Here is a 22,404-nt window from a genome sequence, read left to right as displayed (position 1 = left end):
AGGAGGAGGGCGTGCAGCCATCTCACACCTTCCTGTCTGTTCCCTTCCAGCCATCCCGTCTGCCCCGCAGGCCGTGATCTCCAGCGTGAACGAGACATCCCTGATGCTGGAGTGGAGCCCTCCCCGGGACCTGGGGGGCCGCGAGGACCTGGTGTACAACATCATCTGCAAGAGCTGCGGGGCGGGCCGCGGGGCCTGCACGCGCTGCGGGGACAACGTGCAGTTCACCCCGCGCCAGCTGGGCCTCACCGAGCCCCGCATCTACATCAGCGACCTGCTGGCACACACCCAGTACACCTTCGAGATCCAGGCTGTCAACGGCGTCACCGACCAGAGCCCCTTCTCGCCACAGTTTGCCTCGGTGAACATCACCACCAACCAGGCCGGTAAGGCCCAGCAGAGCTCCCAGCAGAGCTCCCAGCAGAGCTCCCTGTGCTGGGTGGGGTGGGCTGGGTGGGGTGGGCAGCATCTCTGGAAGGGGTGAAAATATAAGGTGAGGTGTTGCTTGTTCCAGGTGGGCAACATCTCTGGCAGTGCTGGCTCAACCCCTCTGAGCTGAAAGGGGACAAAAATAGGGTGAGATGTTGCATGTTCCATCTCTGGCTTTACTGGCTCAGCCCCCATGAGCTGGAAGGGGACAAAATACAGGGTGAGGTGTTGCTTGTGGTAATGGAAGTGGCCCATGATTCCTGAGTGAATTTCAAGCTCTGGGTGTGAAAATTTTCCTTATTTCAGTGAAGAGCTGAATAAGGGGACAAGAGGTGGAGAGAGGTGTTGCTTATTCCAAGTGGGCAATATCTCTGGCAGTGCTGGCTCAGCCCCTGTGAGCTGGAAGGGGACAAGAGGTGGAGTGAGGTGTTGCTTATTCCAAGTGGGCATCATCTCTGGCAGTGCTGGCTCAGCCCCTGTGGGCTGGAAGGGGACAAAATAGGATGAGGTGTTGCTTGTTCCAGGTGCACATCATCTCTGGGCTCAACCCATGTCAGCTGGAAGGGGACAAGAGGTAGGGTGAGGCATTGCTTGTGGTGGTGGAAGTGGCCGACAATTCCTGAGTGAATTTCAAGCCCTGGTTGTGAAAATGTTCCTTATTTCAGTGAAGAGCTGGAGCATGCTCCCAGCAGAGCTCCCCATGTCAGGCTGCAGTGGGTGGGGTGGGCATCATTTCTGGGCACTGCTGGCTCAGCCCCTGTGAGCTGGAAGGGGACAAAAATAGGGTGAGGTGTTGCTTGTTCCGGGTGGGCAACATCTCTGGCTCAACCCATGTCACCTGGAAGGAGATAAGAGGTGGAGTGAGGTGTTGCTTATTCCAAGTGGGCATCATCTCTGAGCACTGCTGGCTCAGCCCCTGTGGGCTGGAAGGGGACAAAATACAGGGTGAGGTGTTGCTTGTGGTGATGAAAGTGCCTGGTGATTCCTGAGTGAATTTCAAGCCCTGGGTGTGAAAATGTTCCTTATTTCAGTGAAGATCTGGAGCATGCCCCAAGGCAGAGCTGCCTCCCCATCATGGCAGCAGGACAGAGCAGCTGGTGGCACTGTCCCCTGGTGTCACAGCATCACTCTCCAGCGCTGGCTGTTGCCTCGGAGCAGCGTTGCAGGCACCACCAGAGTGCTGCAGACACACTCCTGCTTCCTGGGGAGGGAAGGGGAGGAGGCTCCAGCATTTTGATGGGAGCTGCAATCCCTGCTTGGACTGTAGAGAGAGCCAGGACAGACTGAGAAGGCAAAGGAGAGCTGCACAGAGCAGGGGCTGGGTGATGAATATGTGGGATAAGGCTCTGGGAATCTGCTCCAGTTCCTCCAGTTGCTGTGCCACTGCAGAGTCACTTGGTGAAGCAGCTGAAGCACAGAGCAGGGAGGGTTTCATTCAGCACGTCCAGCTCTGTGCAGGGTGGCTGTGCTGGGGGAGGGATGGTCAGAGTGGCTCTAATGCTGCTGCCAGGAGGGTCCCCAGCAGTGCCCTGGCAGCTGTGCTGGTGGCAGGGAGCCCCACGAGCTGCTGGCCAGGGGCTGCCTTCCCAGCCCACCTGGAAGCCATCTGGAGCTGGGCACGGGCCGGGGCTGGGACTTGGCTTCATGGGATTGAGGTGGAAGGATGCCAGTGAGGCACTGCCCTGCTTGGGAGCAGGAGAGATTCTGGTCCCTCTGAAGCTGCCCTGGACACGACCTGACCTCAGGGCTGAATTTGACAGCCCTGGGTGAATTGTCTGGAGGCCACGGTGTGTTCTGGCTGCCAGGGATGGTGGGTGGAGTAAAACAGCAGTAGGGCAGGTGGGCATGAGGACAGAGGCAAAAATGTCTGGGTGAGCCATTATGGTTCCCTCTGATCTGGAGTTAGCTTGGGAGTGGGGCCAGGGTGATTTTGAAGCCCTGAGGGCAGGTCTGACACAGGCTGAGCCGTGCTTTGGCTCCAAGCAGGGGCAGGGCTGCCCCCAGGGAGGAGAGGATGGGTGACCAGCTTCCTTCACCTGATGGACATGGGGTGGCTGTAATGCCACCTGGAGCTGGAAAGGGGCTCTGCACCCTCCCACCGCGGTCCTGCACGATGGATTAATAATTTGATACTCATATTTTGTACTTGCATTTCTCTGCTGTGCTTGAACCTTCATGTATCACCCGTGGCTGCTCCCACCTGAGCAAAACCAGCAAGCCGAGTTGAAGGCGAATCCTTTTCAGTCCCCTGGATCCTCCTCCTTGTGTTTTCCTGGTTTGACACTCCTTTATTATCAGGGCTCACACTTCTTAGCCTGTGTGATGTCTCTCTTAATGTATCTATTCATTAGCACTAAACACTAACTGTCTGCTTGCTAATTCCTCTGTAATTAGAGGCTCTGAATTCTTCTGCTTACACTCGGCACCGCCTGGCAGCCTTGATGTAGATCATTAGCAGTTGGTAACAGAAGCTGCAGACACAAAGGCAGAGCTGGGACAGGAGAATGGAGGGTGCTGGGGGAGAGGAGAGGGAGCAGAGGAGGATGAGCCTCCCTCTGCCTTGGCTCTGCATGGAGCCAGCTGGGCTCCATTGTTCAGTGTGTGATGGGGTTGTGCTCCTGCCACAGCTGGACAAAGCAAAGTGCCCACCACCCCTCCTGCAGCCCTGCAGGGAGCAAGGAAAATCCCCCTGGTGCCCCCAGGGGCTCAGGGTGACTGCTGGGGACCTTCTGTGCTGCAGGACTGAGGAGAGATAGCTCATCACCTGCAGCATCCCAAACCTTCAGGTGTCACAGTTCTCCAGCACCCACATTTATAAGTGCCAAGAAAAGGGGGGTGGCTCCCCACTGCCAGAGGGGTTAGATGGACTGTTGGGAGGGGATTCTTCCCTGGGAGGGTGAGGAGGCCCTGGCACAGGATTCCAGAGAAGCTGTGGCTGCCCCATCCCTGGAATTGCTCAGAGCCAGGCTGGATGGAGCTTGGAGCACCCTGGGATAGTGGAAGGTGTCCCAGCCCATTAAAGGGGGGATGAGCTTTTATGTCCCTTGCAATCCAAACCATTCTATGCCCCCAGGAGAAATCTGTGAGAGTAAGAAAACAACTCCTCTAGATGAGCCAGAGGGAGGGAAGGTCCTGGGTGTGGCCAGGTGGGTGGCACAGGGTGGGTGATGGTTTGGTGACCATCATCCATCCCATGGCTGTGACCCCTTCCAGCAAACTGGATATCCATAAACATGACCTGGGCAGCACCTTCTGTCCCCTCTGAGCCCAGGCTGGGTTTCCTCTCTGCTCTTCTCAGCAGGCTCTCCTCGACCTCCAGCTGCACACTGTGCATCTCCAGCTCACCTGCACTGCTGCCTCTCCCACTCTGACCTGAGCAGCACCTCATCCCCCAAAGCTCAGCATTCCTTCAGCAGTGGAATTCATTACTCTCCATGTGCCACAGTCCTGTCTGAAGGGACTGTGACAGAGCCTGGGTGCCACCAAGAGCCTTTTCCCAGCCATTCCTCAACAAATGAGCTGTGCCAAAAGGGTGGCTGAGAGCCATCCCAAGGGGTCAAGGAGCTGAGCCTGGCCCAGGGCTCTGGATAACAACACTTGAGTAATTGAGAGCCATGCCAGGCACCAGCTCTTGCTGGCAGCCCCTGAGCACTAATATGTGGCCTTTCTTTGGGGAGAGTCTTGGTGCTGTGAGGGTTTGCAGGCTCCATCCACACTGGGGACAGGCTGGGTGCCCTGGGAAAGCTGAAGGAAAGGGCTCCATGGGCAGGGATGAGTTAACAGCAGTGGGATGGGCACTTCTTGGTAATTGGCTCTGTGAGCTGAGGGTAAGGAAAAAGGCTCTGGAGTATCCAGAAACAAATTCGAGACCTCCCAGGGGTGGGGGAAAGAGAACATGCAGGCCCTTGGGAATGTGTTCTTTTTGTGAGCAGCTCTTGTCACAGGGGATAAGGGGGGAGGATTAGTGCTGATGTCAGAGGCTCTTGGCTGCACACAGAGCCACAGAGAGCCATAAATGGCCCTTACAGAGGCCATACAGGGAGTGTGTGCTGAAGGAAATCACTGTCCTGATAAACCCATCAAGATGATTTCTCCCCCTTATACATCCAGAAAAGTTGTTGATTTTTTGCATTGTTATTCTGGGTGGCATTTTACAGCAGTGTGTGACAACATGGTGATATGGGTTAGGGGACAAGGTGGCATTGAGTCAGAGGTTGAACTTGATCTTGGAGGTGTTTTCCAATCTTCCATGGTTCTCTGGGTCTCTTGGCCAGGAAGATGAGCAGCTCACCCCTCTGTCCCATCAGCAGGGTTTGAATTTCAGTGACTGTCACAGCCCAGGTTGTGTCCCAGCCATGCAGGGTCTTTGGGGAGCACTTGGAGGAGCCCATGAGCTCAAGGACAGGTGACCATAGTCCAAAACAAGGACATGGGCCATGGCCCTGCTCTGCTGGGGTCTCCTAGCACTGGATTGAGCCCCCTGATCCTGTCACACACCTTGAGGAATTCACCCATGAGCGGTGGAGCACAGATCCTGGGATGTGCAGAGCACCAGCAAGGAGGATTATTATTATTTTTTGCAGCCATGGTCCCAGAGCTCTGCTGGCAAAGGCAGCAAGGGGCACAGAGACGTTGGGGAGCAGGTGAGGTGAAGGGGTGAGCTGGGTAGGAGCAGAGCTCCTCAGCAGCCAGGCCAGCCTGCTGTGTGCTTGTCACATTAGTGATGCTGCTGGCCAGGTGGGACAGGAGAGTTGTACTGCCTGGGGCACAGGGAATCTTGCTTTTATCTTCTCACTTTCACTGTGCATCAGAGGATGTGTCTGGCTCCCTCCCTGTGAGGGAGCCCAGCAGAGCCTGTGCTGCTCTGGGCACCAGCAGGAACAGTGGCTCCTCCTGTTCCCTCTCTGCTGCTCAGCTGGGCCCTGCTGCAGCCAAGAGTTATTGTCTGTGAAACCAGAACCTGGGAAAGTGCAGGAATTACCTCAAAGGGCTGGAATGAGCTTTCCAGAGCTTCAAAGCTCTGAGGATTTGTTTATAAGAGAATCCCAGAATTATTTGGGTTGGATGGGACTTTAAAGATTGTCCATGGGCAGGGACACCTTCCACTAGCACAGGTTGCTCCAAGCCCCATCCAAGCTGGCCTTGAACTTCAACAAGATTTTGACACTCCACTTTGCTGTTTGTTCCAGAATAAAAGGCAGGAAGTTGTAACATTTGAGTATCTCAGATTTCTCATCCTACTTCCCCCTTAGGGCAGGGCAGCTGCCAGCAGTGCCTGAGGGAGGTCATGGCTTTGGGTACACAGTTGGTGGCTGTCTCCAAAGGCAGGGCTCTCCCCATGGTCCCTCTGATTGCCCCTGATCAGCACCACCCTCCTGGGGAGGGAGCTCCTTCCAGTGTCCAGCCTGAGCCTCCCAAGCCATGATTTATGGCCATTGCTCTTAATTCAGCTAAGTTTCAAATGTTCTAGCCCAGAGATGTTTTGGATCAGCCTGAATACCTGTTCAAATCCCACAATCCAGTTTGTGCTGTCTCATTCTGCCCCCTGCCATGGGCAGGGGCACTTTCCACTAGACCAGGTTGTTCCAAGCCCTGTCCAGCATGGCCTAGGACACTTCCAGGGATGGGAATTTCCCTCCAATTCACTCCTGGCTTTAGCTAAAAAACCTTTAGGAAGAGAACTAGTCTTGAGCCATCAAGAGACAGGCAGCCCATCAGGTCCTTGTACATGAGCCTGTGTAGATCACTGCTTTTTTTCTCAAGGAAATCACTGATTTTCTAAGGAAATACAGGAAACTGTCTGTCAGGACACCAGTAAAACATTTGATTTGGAAAACTGCAGGCTGGAAGTGGTTCTGTGAAGTCTGTCCAGGAGCTGCATAAATGGGAGACCACAATGACCCAAGTGGGAAAGCCTCAGCTGAGCTGAGGTGACTGAGGTCCATCAGAAGTAGTTTCATACTTCTTGATGTTTCAAGACTTAGTAGAGTACTTCTTGTGCAGAAATCTGACAGAAAAGGGGGAAAAGCAGAAATTTCCTGAGCTCTGGAGCCATCTCACACATGGAGGAGCCAGCACAAAGCCTGTTTGTGTGACAGAGCAAGCTGGAGGGTCTGTCCTGAGGTCACTTAAATCCCAGGATTCATCTTTTGGAGGCTTCCCTGGATGTGTTTCTGTGACAATCAGCCTAGTCCCACACTCCAGACCTCCTGAAACCTTGACATGCTCCTGGCTGCTTCTCTTAGCCCAGAGAACACCCAGACCTTGCCTTCCATGGACCCCTGTCCCCATCCTGGTTCCATCACCTGTCTTCTCTCTCTCTCCTTTCCCAGTCACCCACAGCTCCCATCTTCACCCTGACTGCCACCAGAACATGATGTGGCTTGGCATTTGCTGCCCTCCTCCCCTCCCTTGCTGTCCCAACCTGTTGCCTTCAGCACTGCAGCTGGCAGTGAGTGCCCAGGGGGATCCTGCCATGCCCAGATCCCTTTTCCTGTGCCACTGGAGATGCCTGCAGCAGATGGCAGGAGCTGGCCCAGCTCTTCAGGAGCCTCTTCCCACTCCTGGGGTGGGCAGTGGGGGGATGTTGGCAGATGCCCTTCCCTGCCCACCACCATCTCAGGGGCTCCTCCTCCTGCTGACTCCCAGGCTTCCCTCTTGCATAAATTACACCGTGTGTTTGAGGATCATTTCTCCCACACCTGCCTGGGGCTTCAGAAACCTGTTCCAGTGCATCTGGAGCTGCCTTTGGTCACAAAACAAGAGTCTGTCCCTGATGGATGGGGTGGAAAGTCCCTTCTGGCTCCCCCAGTGTGCCACCACCCCTGCTCTGTGCTGTGCTGGGAGCTGATGGGCAGGCTCCAGCTTCACCTTTCCCCCTGTGTTCCAGATGGTTCATTTATCTCTCCTGCTGCCCTTGGCAAACACAGCCCTGGGGCAGTGCCCTGTGCAGGTGGGAGGCTGGCAGGTTCCTGCTGGCTGCTTGTCCTTCAGTGCTTCCTGGGGTCCCTGGGGATTAGAGGGGTTCCTGTGGGGAGGGGTGAGTCTCTGTGTGCCCCTGTGAAGCAGGAGGATGCTCACACTGCCTGACCCTGCACAGGCTGGCCCAGGGCTATCCCTGCCCTGGCAGGGGTGCAGGAGTATCTGGGGCTGGGCAGGGAATGCTCTTCCAAAGAGAAAAAAAAAATATTTCCAAAGTTTTCCCTTACACACAGGGAGCCTTGTAGAGTTTGCCATGCAAGAGAGCAAGGGAAAAGGTTCAGTCCCAAATTAGCAAGATTTAGTGGCTGGATCCCCTCCAGAGCCAGGCTGGAGAGCTGGGGGTACTCACCTGGAGAGGAGAAGGCTCCAGGGAGAGCTCAGAGCCCTCTCCAGAGCCTAAAGGGACTCCAGGAGAGCTGGAGAGGGACTGGGGACAAGGGATGGAGGGACAGGACACAGGGAATGGCTCCCACTGCCACAGGGCAGGGCTGGATGGGATATTGGGCAGGAATTCTTGGTTGTGAGGGTGGGCAGGCCTGGCACAGAGTGCCCAGAGCAGCTGTGGCTGCCCCTGGATCCCTGGCAGTGCCCAAGGCCAGGCTGGACAGGGCTGGGAGCAGCCTGGGATACCCTGGCCATGGCAGGGGTGGGAAGGTCTCTTCCAACCTGAACCATCCTGTGATTCCATGGATGCTCTGCAGCAGACATCACTCCTTCAAGGACTACAGCTCTAAGCTTTCTGTGTTTGAAATGTTGAAGTCACATTCCTAAGGACAGTTATCATTGCCATTAATTGGCATTTTTTGGGGAAAGTATCATTTTGTGGAAAATCTGGGGGGCAGGTTGGAGGTTTTGGGGGTCCCACCATGTTCCTCCTTCCCCTCAGCCTGTTGGGGACATGCCATGCTCTGGAGCAGATGAGTTTCCACATGCAGAGGGAGGTGGGGACACCCTTGGCACTGTGTGACCCCAGAGCTGCTGTGGCAGCGGTGTGGGAGGTGCCAGGATGCTCTGGAGCAGCTCCTCGTGTGGGAACAAAGCCCTGCAGGCCGGGTGGCACATGCAAATGGGGCTGCAAAGCCCACTGAACAAAGAGCTCAAACACAGCCAAGCCCTCACTGCCTGGGCCAAGTCGCTGGGCTTGTGGCATTAGCAATGCTTTAAAGGCTGTAATCTACACCAAAGGCTGCCTTGATTCAAGTGGGGCCGCAGCCAGCACCAGCTTGGGGCTGCTTTGCCATGTTTTTAAGATTTTCCAGCGTTTGTAGTTACAGACTCAAGGAGCTGCAGGCTGGGCCCACTGGGAAGTTTTCCAGACACTTGACACAGCGTGGGTACCAGCCTGATGGGGCCACCTTGCCAAGAACCTCGGGAACAAAAACCTCACACACTGTTAAACACCAATTTTCCAGAGCTCCAGCAAGTCCAGGAATATCCCAGACCTGAGCATTTTTACTCTTTTAAGGGCAAATGTTGCTTATTAAAGAGCCCCAGTGCTGCCATTCCTTGCTTTTCTGTTCCAAAAGTGGACAGAACCTTCTGTCCTGGTTCCAAAAGTGTGTGCCTCCTGAACGTGGCACCACAGGGAAAGGATTTGGTGGGGGGGACAAATGTTGTAATAGTACAAGGAGTAGTGAACCCTTTCAGCAGGAGAGTCACAGACACACCAGTGCTGGTGGAAGGGCTTCTGGAGATCTCCAGCCTGACCTCTCATGCAGAGCAAGGTCACCAGGATCACCATCCTCCATTCCTCCCTTCCTCATCCAGGTGTTCCTCACTGTGCTGCATTCAGTCTCATGGTGGAGGAATCCAAGTGCATTCTCCAGGAGGGCCCATGGTGTGAAAACCTGTGGCACTTAAATGGCAGGAGAGAGTTTTAGCCAGAAAAGCAAAAAAAAATGAGAGAGGTTTTAACCAGAGAAAACAATTTTCAGTTGGATACCTGGATGTGTTTGGACTCTGAGCTGCACAGGAGCACAAGGCTCTGGGGCCTTGGGGTCAGTGGTGGCACCTGGAGTGGGGACCCAGTGACAGTCACTGCTGGGGACACCAGTGACAGTCACCTGTGTTGTTACCATGTCCAGTTCCTGGAGTGGTGATAGTCACAGTAACAAGGCAACTTTCTTACACCATCAAGAAAGAGCGAGAAAGAGCACTTATTGAAATAAATAATGGATTTAAATAGTGTACATCGTGGGAAAACAATTTACAGCCATTTTATTGGACAGAGGAGAAGACACCCCTAGAAATACAGTCCATGGGGCTAGTCACACACACCACAGGTGTTATATCTTTGTTTTGAGTTTGTGTCCATGAGCCTGAGAGCCAGGCTCGAGCAGCCTGGGAGAATCCTGGCTGCTTTCTTGGTTCCTAGGCTGACACTGTGTGGGACTGGGTGCTGTGGGGCAGGGAGAGAGGGTTTGGGTGAGGTGTCCTGCAGGTGAGACTGTGCTGTGAGACATCCAGGTGTCTGGGAATGTGGGGGCAGTGTCCTGGCTGTCCCCTCTGCCCATGCTGGAGACAGAGCTCACCCCTGTGTGCTCCTGCCATTCCAACCCAGCTTTCCTGGAGCCTGGATCCCAGCCCAGAGCTCTTCAAGCCCTGTGGATGGAAGGTCAGGGCAGCCCTTGCTCCGTGGCTGATTACAGCACTGTCCTGGCTGCTGCACAGCATCAGCTCCAGCCTCTCTGCACAGGCTGTGGGAATGTGTCCTGGCCACAGGGAATGCTGCTCCCACTTCTGGGAGCTGGGTCACCCACTCAGACCTGGGTGAAGGCACTGAGAGGGAAACTTGCTCCTTCCAACAAGGTTTTCCAAGTCTCCCCTTTGCCACAGGGGCAGGATGCTGTACCAGAAATTCTGCTGTGCCAGAAATTCTGCTGTGCCAGCCCCTTGTCCCCCACTTGTCCCCATTCCCTGGGCTGTCCCATGGCTCTGGACTGGCTGGTGCCTTGCAGCATCACGGTGCATTTCCCTGCTGCTCTGCCTTCAGCCCGGGGTCAGCAGCTAATCCTGACCCTGAGCACAGCGCTGCTGCTGGGCTAATTGAAAATGCCACAATTCCCTGCTGACCCTCCTGCAATAAAAGCGGCTTCCCCGAGCAGTAACCTGACACTGCAGGGACCGAGATGTGTCAGGAGGGCTCCGAGGAGATGCTGAGAGCTCCCAGCTGTTCCCCTCGCTTTTTCCCCTGGGTCATTTCAAAGTGTTGCCGGGTTGGGGCCACGGGCCGGGCTGGCTTTGCTCTCTCTGCCTCGTGAGTGTTTTCCAGAGCAAATGTTGACTCTGTCTGACATGACATGGGTTAGTGGAATTAAAGTGATCAGAGATAGGGGGTTTGCTGCCTGTAACCTGACTCTCCCAGCTAAGCCAGCAGAGGAACGGGATGCTTTGATTTTCTGGGATCTCATCAGTGCTGCCCCTGGAGCAGGGAGCAGGGGCTGAGCCCTGGCCTGGCAGGTGAAGGGGGGCTGGCTGCAGGCTGGGGGCAGATTGCATGGCAGCCTTTCAAATGGCTCTAGAGATGATGAAAGAGAAGCTGTGGAAAGATCCTGGTGTCCCCCCTGCAGGCTGGAGCCACACAGTCCCACAGACACTCCCAGAAGATGCTGCAGTGCAGGCTGAGCCCCTGGCTGCTCCCTGCAGGGCTGGTCTGGGTTGTGGCACTGCCTTTTCCCATTTTATTTCCTTTACAGCACAGGTCCATCTTCCCAGCCTGCACAGAGTGACCTTCTGCAGGTCACAACAGCACTGAGGCTACAGAGTGCCATGGGCTTTGACCAGTGTGTGGCTGGATGTGGGCTGGGTTCAGACCTAAAAACCACCCCCAGTGGTGGCAGCCCCAGAGTCAGGACCTGACACAGAAAATTGGCCTCTGCTGCCAAAGTCTGTTAGACAAGGATGCCCTGATGGGTCCTTTGGGATGGGATGAACCAGGATGTACTGAATGATAAAATCACAGAATCCCAGACTGGGTTGGGTTGAAAGGGACCTTTAAAATCATCCCATTCCACCCCCTCCCATGGGCAGGGACACCTTCCACCGTCCCAGGCTGCTCCAAGCCCCATCCAGCCTGGCCTTGGACACTTCCAGGGATAGAGGTGGGATAGGAGGGAGGTGACCTCAGGATGTTGAAAAAGCAGGGCTGGGAGAATGGAACAGCTCCCAGATGGAATAAAAGAGGAAGGTGTCTCAGGAGATGCCCTGGGGTTCCTGGAACTGCTCAGAGTTGTGGTGTTGTGGGGATGGGTTGGAGACACAAACACATGAGCTGCATAGAACCCTCAAATCAAACCAGAGACACAGAAGCAAGGAGGAAAACGGGCTCATTTCTTTCTCATTGCCCCAAAACAATTCTTCATTGTGTGATGCCCCCCTGCTGCTTTTTGTCAGCATTCTCCTAATGAATTTCCCTGAGCTTTAGAGAGAGTTTTACCAATTACACGAATTTTGGATGCATGGAGGATATCTCCTCCTGCTCCCAGCAGGACTGGGATGATAGGAAATGCAGGAACAGCCTCCTCCCTCCCCTGAGCTGGGGGACACAGCCAAAAAAACCCAAAAAACAGTGGAGGTGCCCAGTGGAGAGGGAAGAGCAGCTCTGCAGGGCTGGGCTGAGGCAGGGAAGTGTCACCTTGGACACACTCAGAGGAATATCAAACCTCAGCAAGGAGCTGGATGCTGGCTCTGGAGCTGAGAGATGGATCCTGGGTACTGAAGGCAGTTTTGAGGTTTATTTCTGGAAAGGAGATTAACAAAAAAATGGAAAATATAGAGGAGAGAGTCAACAGGGTGATAAATGTGTCAAGTGCTCAGGAAAATATGTGGCTAACAGAAAAGAATCACAGAATCATTGGCTGGTTTGGGTTGCAAGGGACTTTAAAGATCCTCCAGTTCCAACCCTCCATGGACAGAAAGAAAATATTTTCATTATCTTTCAGCTCTTGCATGAGGACAATGCTCTTTTTCTAGACTCCTCATTCATTTAGCTCCAAAACCCAGAAAAGTTCCTGCAGTTGGAAGCTGGAGTCCATAAATTTTAACCTGAAAATAAAAGGTGCATTTTCAAAGAGAGCTTGAGGAAAACCTCCCCAGAGGCACAGTGGGCTCAGCATCATCTGAAGTCCTCAAAGGAAGCAAGGGGTGTGTCTGTAGCATACTCAGGGGGTCAACCACAAATCTTTCAGCTATTTTTAACTCTGCCTGGGTTTGTGCAGATGTTCAGACCTGGGTGTTATGGAGCTTTTCCCAATTCTCTGCTAAATTTCTGGTGTTGTTGCTGTGTCTCAGTGGGTTTGGTGTGACCTTCTTCAGGTTTTCCTGTGATTAAAAACTCTTTGTTTCTTCTGGAAAACTCACATTTGGTTCCTTCTTGTTTTCTTCCATTTCCTTCTTTCCCTCAATACTTCTCACCCTTTCCAGCAAGTCTCAAAGAAGCAACTACACGGTAATTTCACCATTATAAGCCGCACCATTTTGACTAAAATTTTGGTCTGAACCCAAAGTGCAGCTTATAATCAGGTGCGGCTTATATATGGACAAAGAACAAAAAGTTGCTGTTTTAGTTTGGAGGACAGGTGTCTGCTGAGAAAGGCAGGAGCTTCTCTTTGAAATGGAGAATGTAAACCCCCTCCCTCCAAATTATTGTAATTTTGAAATCAAGGGGCTTTCAGGCAAAGATATGGGAATTAGGAATAACAGTTCTTTACTAGGGAAATTAAAATACAAATACAGCACTACAAAGAACAAACCCCAAACCCTGACAAAGTCAGAGTACAACCTGACACCCGTCAGGCAGGGTGTTGGCAGCAGTCCCATTCCATGGTGGCTGCATCCTCCTGCAGTGACAGATGTGGCTCAGTTGGAGCAGTGCTCCTGTACAAGGTGCAGTTTCCCTCCGGAGCTCCAGTGGTGATGTGGAGAAATCCGGTTTTCCTCTGGAGTCCAGTGGAGAAAGGGGCTCCCTTAGTGTCCCAAAACCTCTGTTTTTATCTTGGTAAGAAATGTTGGGCTCTTCCCCCTGGCTGGAGCAACTCCCAATGGGATGCAGTAATTTTATCAGTCCCACAGTGGGACTCAATGGCCATGAGCAGAAAATGACTGGCTGGAGGAAGGATGGGTTGTGAAAAGATAAAGAACAATGCCCTGCCTGGTTTCAATGGATGGCCCATTAGCAGAATATCTCCCACAGAGATCAGGATCACTGCCCCCACCCTCAACAGATGGTGATAGAACAGATCCCTTTTATCACACTCTGTATTGTAACGTGCGGCTTATAATCAGGTGTGGCTTGTGTATGGACAGAGAATGAAAAGTTGCTGGAACCCGGAAGTGCGGCTTATACTCAGTGCGGCTTGTAATCGTGAAATTACTGTAATTGTATGAAAATCCAATTCTGGCTATGCCAAGCCTGAGGCTTCATGGTGCAACCAACACTGCCCTCTGTCCCTGCAGGAGATCTGCAAATTCTTACTTACAGAACCCAAAGCCTCCTGTGGAGGATCAGTTAAGCTGCCTTTGTGTGATGGATCTGTGCCACCTGGGGTTTGGTTTCCCTTAGCACAGGCTGCTGAAGTAGCCTTGAGGTGCAGCTCTGGAGCTTCTGTGCCCAGGGAGTTTTATCCTCTTGTCACAGCATCCTCAGAAAGCAGATCTGACACAGGGAAACCTGGACATGCTTTCAGTCAAAGATGTGAAGCTGTAAAGAGAGATGTGCCTGGTTGGGATCTTTAGCAAAAGCTCTTTTAAAAAAAAGGAAGCTCTTTCAGAAAAGTGGCTTCAGCTTCATAATCAGGGCCCAGAGCATCACTGATGATATTTTCTTTTTTTTTTTTCCCCTATAGAAGACATGTTTTAAATGCTGGATGTGCTCAGCTACAGTGCCTGGGAGGCAGGACATGGTGGGGCTCGTTTACAGGGATGTGGGAGAGCAGGGATGTGCTTTATGACCAAAAATTGGGATTTTATCTGGAGCTAATCAGAAAGGACAGTGTTGTGAGGTATCTTCAAATCCCAGAATAGTTTGGGTTGGAAGGGACCTTAAAGCCCATCCCATTCCACCCCTACCATGGGCAGGGACATCTTCCATAGCCCAGGGTGCTCCAAGCTCCATCCAGCCTGGCCTTGGGCACTGCCAGGGATCCAGGGGCAGCCACAGCTGCTCTGGGCACCCTGTGCCAGGGCCTGCCCACCCTCCCAGGGAACAATTCCTGCCCAATATACCATCTAATCCTGGAAAAGCCATTCCCTGTGTCCTGTCCCTCCATCCCTTGTCCCCAGTTCCTCTCCTGGAGCCCCTTCAGGCCCTGCCAGGGGCTCTGAGCTCTCCCTGGAGCCTTCTCCTCTCCAGGTGAGCCCCCCCAGCTCTCCCAGCCTGGCTCCAGAGCAGAGGGGCTCCTCTGGACTGGCTCCAGCTCCTGCATGTCCTTTCTGTGCTGGTTCCCCAGGGCATTGCAGGGGGGCTCTCCAGAGCCCAGCAGAGGAGCAGATTCCCCTCCCTGGACCTGCTGCCCCCACTGTGGGATCAGCCCAGCACTGAATGGTTTTCTGTCATTGCAGCCCTGCCAGAGCTCAGGGGTGATCCCTTCAGGGAGGTGATTGGTCATGCAGCTCTGCTGGCAAGGGCTGAGCATGAGGGACCTCCTGAGCCCCATCCTGCCTGAGTGTGTGCAGTTCCTGCAAGAGCTGAGCATGAGGGACCTCCTGAACCCCATCCTTCCCAACTGTGTGCAATTCCTGGCAATATCTGAGCATGGGGGACCTCCTGAGCCCCATCCTGCCTGAGTGTGTGCAGTTCCTGTTCAGATCTGAGCATGAGGGACCTCCTGAACCCCATCCTTCCCGAGTGTGTGCAGTTCCTGGCAATATCTGAGCATGGGGGACCTCCTGAACCCCATCCTTTCTGAGTGTGTGCAGTTCCTGGTAAGATCTGAGCACAAGGGGACCTCCTGGATCCCATCCTTCCCAACTGTGTGCAGTTCCTGAGCTCAGGCAGTGCCCTGTGTGTGCTGCAGAGCAGCAGAGCTGTCACACCCCCACACTGCCCTGCAGAGCTGCCCCCAGCTCAGCTCCCTGGATTAAATCAAGCTGGCCAGACCCCAGGGCCAGCCTGGCAGAGCTGTGGCTGTCACCAGTGTTGTGTGGCCGTGCAGGGGCTCAGGGTGTGACCATGGAAGTGTCACTTGCATCCCTCCTGTGCCTCTGCCCCAGCCCCAGAGGGGTCACCCTGTGGGACACATTGCCTTTGTACATTAGTGGATTTTCATTAAGCTTGTTTTACACTCCAGTGGTGGTTGTGGTGTGGTTTATTTCTCCAGCAATTCAGAGAAGCCACAGGGCTCCTCTGGGAGGAATCTGAGGCCATCCCTGATGAGCAGGATGCAGAAAGTGCCTTTCAAGGACTGCAGTGGTTGGGTTTGCCTCAGTGCCCAGTGCTGAGAATGCCAGGGGTGTGGGTTTGATCCCCATATAGACCATTCACTTCCTGGACTCAGTGATCTTTTTGGATCCTTTCCAACTCAAAATATTCTGTGAAATCTGTGAAATCAAATGACATTGAGGCTAAGGGATTCAGTCAGGAGCAGTGTTTCCATCAGCTGTGGAATGAAGAAAGGTCTGTTTGTTTTCTACCCCTGGAGACCCCATGGGGATAAACCCACCTCCATTCACACCTCCATGGTGACATCACAGGGTGACCAAGGCTCTGAGAGTGGGGACTCTCCCTATCTGATCTCCTGTGTGCATCACAGGGCACAGTCAGCTGCCTGGGCATTGTGTCAGGATCCAGCTGAAGCTGTTCCTGCTGACTGCACCCGGGAAAGTCACTCTGAGGTCTGGCTGGCTCCTCTGAACTGCTTCCAAGCTCAGCCATCCAGTGATTCACAGGACTGGGAGCCTCTCTGTGCACCCCAGGCCTGACCTGGCGTGCAGGGTGTGACAAGGACCATGCTTTGTGGCATTGCAGAGTGCTGTGCTCTGTTAGCAAAAATCCCAGGGAGGGGTTGTTTCCATCTGCTCAGCAGTCTCAGGGCCACATCTGGGGCTCCCAGTAGCACAGTCATGGACAGACTGGAGCAGGGCCAGCAGGACAGTGGGGTTACCCTGGGGCTGGGCTGAGAGCTGGGGCTGGGCAGCCTGCAGAGGGGGAGGCTGAGGGGCATCGAGGGAGAGAACTGTGGAAACATCCACAAGGCACAACCAGCAAAATCCCAGTGGAATGTGAGGGAAAATCTCTTGTCCCACAAGAGCAAGGCAGCTGGGGGCTGCTGCTCAGAGAGCCTGTGGGAGCCCCAGCCAGATTCACTAAGTTTCATCTGAGTCCTGAGCAAAATGATCTGATTTTGAAATTACTCTTGTCAGCCTGTGGGACCAGAAACACCCAGAGGTCACTTCTGACCTGGGCTTTCTGTGGTTTCATTCCTGCACTCCCCTGGTGTCTGATAAGAGCAGAAGTTACTGAGGACATGCAGTGGGGAGGTTCCTGCCCTTCCAGAGCCACTCCCTTGCCCCAGGTGCAGGAAAGGGCTGAGTTGCTGTAGTCATTCATCTCCCCTGCCCCCTCCCACCATGCAGCACATTTGTCTCATTAAGCTCCTTAGATGAGCCCAGCCTCATCCATTTGGATCTTTTGCTGAGCCAGACCAGAGCAGGTTCTCCAGGTCCCAGCACATGAGTCACACACACCCTGCTGTAGCTGCTGTCTGTTCAGAGGAGATGCCTTGGAGAAGTCCTGTGCTCCAGTGCATGGAACTGGAAGAAGAACATCCCAGAGACCTCACTCCTACCAGAAGGAACCTGGAGCTGAGGAGCTTCTCCAGCTGAGCTGCAAGAACCTGTGACTGAATGATGGGGTGTTGCCACATCCTGGTGTTGTGTGGGACAGCTCTGGCTGTGCATGGCCCCTGTCTGGAAAAGCTCAGTGTGGAAGTGTGGGATCCATTCCCAGAGCAGGTGGCAGAGACACCACAGGCTGTGTGCTCCCCTCAGTGCAGTGCCACCCCTGCCTCAGGGCATCTGCAGCACAGTCACATCTTTCTTCCAAGCCTTGTCCCCAGAGACAGAGATGTTTGTCTTGAAAATCACAGCTGTCCTACGGAATCTGTGTCGACAAGGAAGCAGCAAGCTCCAGCAAGAGCTGACAGACTCCAGAAACATTACCTGTGTTTTATCTTCATGCCAGTGAGAAACTGTTCCCAGGAGTTTGGAAAGATGTGGCCTGAAGCAGTGGGATGGGGATGTCAGGGTGGGAGGGGAGCAGTGCCACAGAGCAAGGGGAGGGCTGAGGTGACAGGCAGGGTTTCAGACTTGGGTAATGGGGTTTTGCTTAGGCAGAAGTGGATGGGAGGCTGGTCTGGGGTCTGCTGGAATCATGGAATGGTTTGGGTTGGAAGGATCATTAAAGATCATCCCATCCCACCCTCTGCCATGGACAGGGACACTTCCACCAGACCAGGTTGCTCAAAGGCCAGTCCAGCCTGACCTGGGACACCTCCAGGGATGGAAGTTCTCTGCTGTCCTAGAGTTCAACAGCACTGCTGAGGCTAATCTACATCACACTTCCTTCAGGAGTGGGGAAGCCCAGGCAGGTGAAGGAAAATGGTGCAGCAGTGTGGTGGCAGATCTTGTGTTACCCCAACCCAGCCCTTAGCCCAGCTCCCATTGAGCATCCTGGGAGCTGCAGAGCTCTGAGTCAGAAAAGCAGCAGTGCAGAGGCAGACAGTGGATCAGAAAAATCCTTTTGTTGGTGTGTTGGAGAGGAGCTGCTCAGTGCTAATTCATTGTGATGTGCAGGAACATGCTGAGGCCATGCTCATCCAAGCACCACAGTCCTGCCACTGCACTCCCAGCTGGCACAGCTCCTGTCACTGCCCCAGTGCCAAGGGGAGCCAGCCTGGGCTGGGTGAGAGGTGCCTTCCTTTGGGTGCTGCTCCTCCAGGCTGTTTCTCAGAGCTGTCAAATGAGTTGTTCTGCCATGAAATATTGTAAGGGCTGGACTTGGGAAAAGCCCATCTGAGTGCAAACCTCTCTGCATCCATTTGGGCTGGCATGCAAGTGATGGGGAAGCTTTGATGGCAGCACTCTGCAGTGCTCCCCACCCCTGAGGCTTCCCCTGTGCCCTGAAGCTGCTGCAGCAGAGAGCCTGTGCTCACACATGTGCCAGGGCTAACACTGCTCTGCAGCTGGAGCTCTGCAGGGCTGGGGCTGTTCTGGGATGGCCCTGCACTGCTGGGGATCATGGACACTGCCCTGGGATGGCCCTGCACTGATGGGGATCCTGGACACTGCTCTGGGATGGGCCTGCACTGATGGGGATCATGGGCACTGCCCTGGGATGTGGGGAGAGGAGGCAGCACAGGCACCCGTGGGTGTCAGCCCTGCAGCAAGGGGGGTGGGTGTCAGCTGCTCTGCTGTCAGCACCTGCAATCAGAGAATATCCCAGCTTGGAATGGGCCCACAGGGATCATCCAGTCCCACTCCTGGCCCTGCACAGACACCACAACAATCCCACCCTGTCCAAAGGCTCCTTGGCAGCCTCGGGGCTGTGCCCATTCCCTGGGGAGCCTGGGCAGTGCCAGCACCTCTGGGGAACCTTTCCTGATCTCCAACCCAAACCTCCCTGACACAGCTTCAGCCTTCCCTGGGTGCTGTCACTGTCACAGAGCAGAGGTGGGAGCTGCAGACTGATGAGTTTCCTGATCCTGCAGGACTGAAACCAGCCTGGGCTGTTGGCTCACCTGCCCAGCACACCAGGCTGGAGCTGCTCAGAGTTTCCCAGGGAGGGGGCAGCTCCATGCTCTGCTCCCTGCCCCAAGGGCTTGTCAGCACAGCTCCCTGGGCAGCTTTCCCAGGTGTGGCACAGCCAGGTCTGCATGGTGCCCACCTGGTGCCCACCTGGCCGAGTGTCCAGCTGTGGCAGTGGCAGTGGCAGCTGCCAGGGCTGTGTGCAGGGCTGTTTGTGCTCGCTGGGATGGGCGGTGTCGGGGCTGTCCTGTGTGCAGGCTGCTCTCCATTGTCAGCGTGTCAGGTCAGCTTTGTGCTGCCTGCTCAGGCTGCTGCCTGCACCTCCCCTCGTTGGCATGTGCAGCTCACAGCCCCAGCCTGCCTGAGCTTTGGGAAGCTGCTCTATGCAAATGGAAAAGTGAAAAACACCGATTTCCCCACGGCAAGGCAGGGAGGAGTGCATGGCATGGGGCTGGTGGGGCTTTTCCTGAAGCTGTGCCTGCTCCAACCATGGGCTCCTTTTGCCATTTTCCTGCTTGAGACCCTGTCCTACATGTTTTCTAACTACCAATTCAACAGAACCATTTTTTTCTCCCCCCATTGCTCACTGCAAAATCCAGGATCTCCTGTGCCCTGGGCAGCTCTCCCAGTGTGGGAAGTGAATTCCAAAGCTCCAAACAGTGCTGCCCAGCTGCTGGCAGGGTGAGTCCTACCTGTGCAGGTGTCTGACTGTCCCACTGTGTGTGTTTCTCTTGCAGCCCCCTCTGCTGTGTCCATCATGCACCAGGTGAGCCGCACCGTGGACAGCATCACCCTGTCCTGGTCCCAGCCTGACCAGCCCAATGGAGTCATCCTGGACTATGAGCTGCAGTATTATGAGAAGGTACTGAGGGACCTCAGGGGCCACCCACAGCCTTTGGGGACAGGAGGGGTGCAGAGCTTCACTTAAGGGCACACAGTGGTTGGTCAGTAGGAGATTTCTCTTGCTGTATTTGGTCACAGGGGTGACAGTGGCCATCAATCCTTGGGGTCCAGTGATGGTTCCAGTGGCCCAACTGTAGAAAATCCTCTGGTCATTCAGGAGCTTCTCCTGTCACCTCCACAGAACTGCTGGCAAGTGAACCCATTGCAGGGAGAGCAGGGTAGCCAAGCTCCAGGGTGTATTTTTAATTTTTCACATAGTAGGAAATGGGAATGACAGGGAACATCCAGTCCCAGGCTGGAGCATACTCAGTGCATGTCCAGTCTTGGAGATTTTCTGGAGTGCTGCCCATGGGTGCATTCACACCAAAGGTGAGTTTGGCATCTCTGCAGCATCCTGAGCCCAGATGTTGTACAGGGGGAAGGTGTGCAGTGTGAAGGGGTCCCACAACTTTGGCTCTGTCACCCCTGAGGAAGCTGCTCCTTCCAGAGCCCCCTGTCCAGGCAAGCAGAGAGGTTTCAGTCTGAGCTGTGCAGAGTGTCCATCCCACCAGGGGCTGCTCAGAGACCTGAGCACCAAGTGCAGGTTGGTCCCAGGCCCTGCCAGGCTGAACTTCATCTGTGCAGCCCAGGGGAGATGGGGAACAGGAGACTTCTCCTTCCAGGAATCTGCCCCCTTGCACAAGAGCTTATAAACTATACATCATAAATTGCAAACTAACTAATTAAAAAGCTTTATGATTAAATGGAACTGAAAATATTTTTCCCAGCAGTTGCCGGAAGAAATGATTAATCCCCCCCACTGCCTGCCTGTGACCTATTTTCTCATCACCAAGAGCCAGAGGGAGAATGGGGAGGAGGGGGGGGCTCCTTTGTAAGCTGTTAAATAGGTCCTGACCTATATTGCATAAATCACAGCCATTTCTTTTGACCCTTGGAAATGATCCCAGAATATGTGGCAGGATGGATGAGTATATAACAAGATAGATCTGGGAAGCAAAGAGTGTCCTTTCCCTGTGGACCCTCAGTGAAGAGGCAGAAGATCTCAGGGAGCACATCCTCCTCCTCTTACTTTATCTTAGTCTCTCTTTCTTCCCTCTCCTCTGTAAATAAAGGGAGTTTTTGTCTAGAACATGGTGCTGCTGTTGGTGGCCAGTCTTTGCAGGCAGCCACATCTGCCTGTCCATTGTCAGAGTCAGGGCACAGCATGAGCTGAGATCAGCTCAGTTGGTTGGAGCTTGTGGCTTCAATCCCTGTGGGAGCCAGTTACTTAAGAGTTGGACTGGCTGATCCTTGTGGGTCCCTTCCAACTGAGAATGTTCAATATTCAGTGTCCCTGAGAATGGGGACAAGTGCCCCCCCTCTCAGGCAGTGCTGTTCATGGGGCACTAAGCCTGGCACAGAGGGCAGAGCTGGGCTGAGGTTCTGCCTGTGCTGGTATTTCAGAGCACCATGGAGCATCCCAGAGTGGTTTGGGTTGGGAGGGACCTTAAAGCTCATCCAGTGCCACCCCTGCCATGGGCAGGGACACCTTCCACTGTCCCAGATTGTTCCAAGCCCTGTCCAGCCTGGCCTTGGACACTGCCAGGGATCCACAGCTGCTTGGGCACCTGTGCCAGGGCCTGCCCACCCTCACAGGGAACAATTCCTGCCCAATATCCCATTTGGCAGTGGGAAACAACAGCTCCATGTCCTTTGTGTGCTGGGACCCCAGAGCTGGGGGCAGCCCTGCACAGGGATCTCACCACAGCAGGGCAGAGTTGTTTGAGCCCCATGGTGTTTGTGTGTGCACAGGGACCCTGGATCCTGCTCTGGCTGCTGGGCACAGCTGAGTCCAGCTTAGTCCAGCCACTGCAGTGCTGAGTTTTGCAATCAAAAACCATTTTCTGGATCCCTGGGAACAATCCCAAAATGCAGGGCTTTGGCTGTGCTGTGCTCTTCCCCTGCTTCCCATCAACCCAGCAGCTGGATGTGGTATGTGACATATCCCAGGTGTGTTCTCACTCCCCTGCCAGTCTGTGCAGAGCTGATTTCCTTCCAAATATTTCATTACAAACTGTCCCATGTGCTTCTGAATGCTCAGCAAAGATCTCTGGAGCTGGTTAAGTTGTTTCTGGTAGAATATTTTCTTCCCCCAGCAGAAAATTATGTTATATTTTCATAAAAACAACTCAAATGAAGAATAGCAGCATACACATTGTGTATAAAAAGCTCCTTGGCTCTTCACTTTTAATAGATCCTCTTCTATATAAAGACAAAATTAAATAAAGAACTAGAAGCATTTATTTCAGCATTGACAGAAAAGAACTGTTCACAATACCTGAAACAAAAGGTGTATTTTTGTTTTCCTTTCAC

The 22,404-nt window shown here is 53.9% G+C and overlaps 1 protein-coding gene across 4 annotated transcripts in view; it reads left to right on the top strand.

The window, feature by feature from the left end:
• EPHB2 (EPH receptor B2) overlaps positions 1-22,404 on the top strand; it is a 128,210-nt gene that overhangs the window by 83,114 nt on the left and 22,692 nt on the right. For all 4 annotated transcript variants that reach the window (XM_033079582.2, XM_033079580.2, XM_033079583.2 and 1 more), the window contains exons 5-6: positions 51-386; positions 19,887-20,011. In XM_033079582.2, the coding sequence (XP_032935473.1) occupies positions 51-386; positions 19,887-20,011 (461 nt within the window). The remainder of the gene's footprint in view (positions 1-50; positions 387-19,886; positions 20,012-22,404) is intronic.

The sequence above is a fragment of the Catharus ustulatus genome, chromosome 24, assembly GCF_009819885.2.
Source record: "Catharus ustulatus isolate bCatUst1 chromosome 24, bCatUst1.pri.v2, whole genome shotgun sequence".
Classification (NCBI taxonomy): Eukaryota; Metazoa; Chordata; class Aves; order Passeriformes; family Turdidae; genus Catharus; species Catharus ustulatus.
This window is presented reverse-complemented; position numbering and strand designations above follow the sequence as displayed.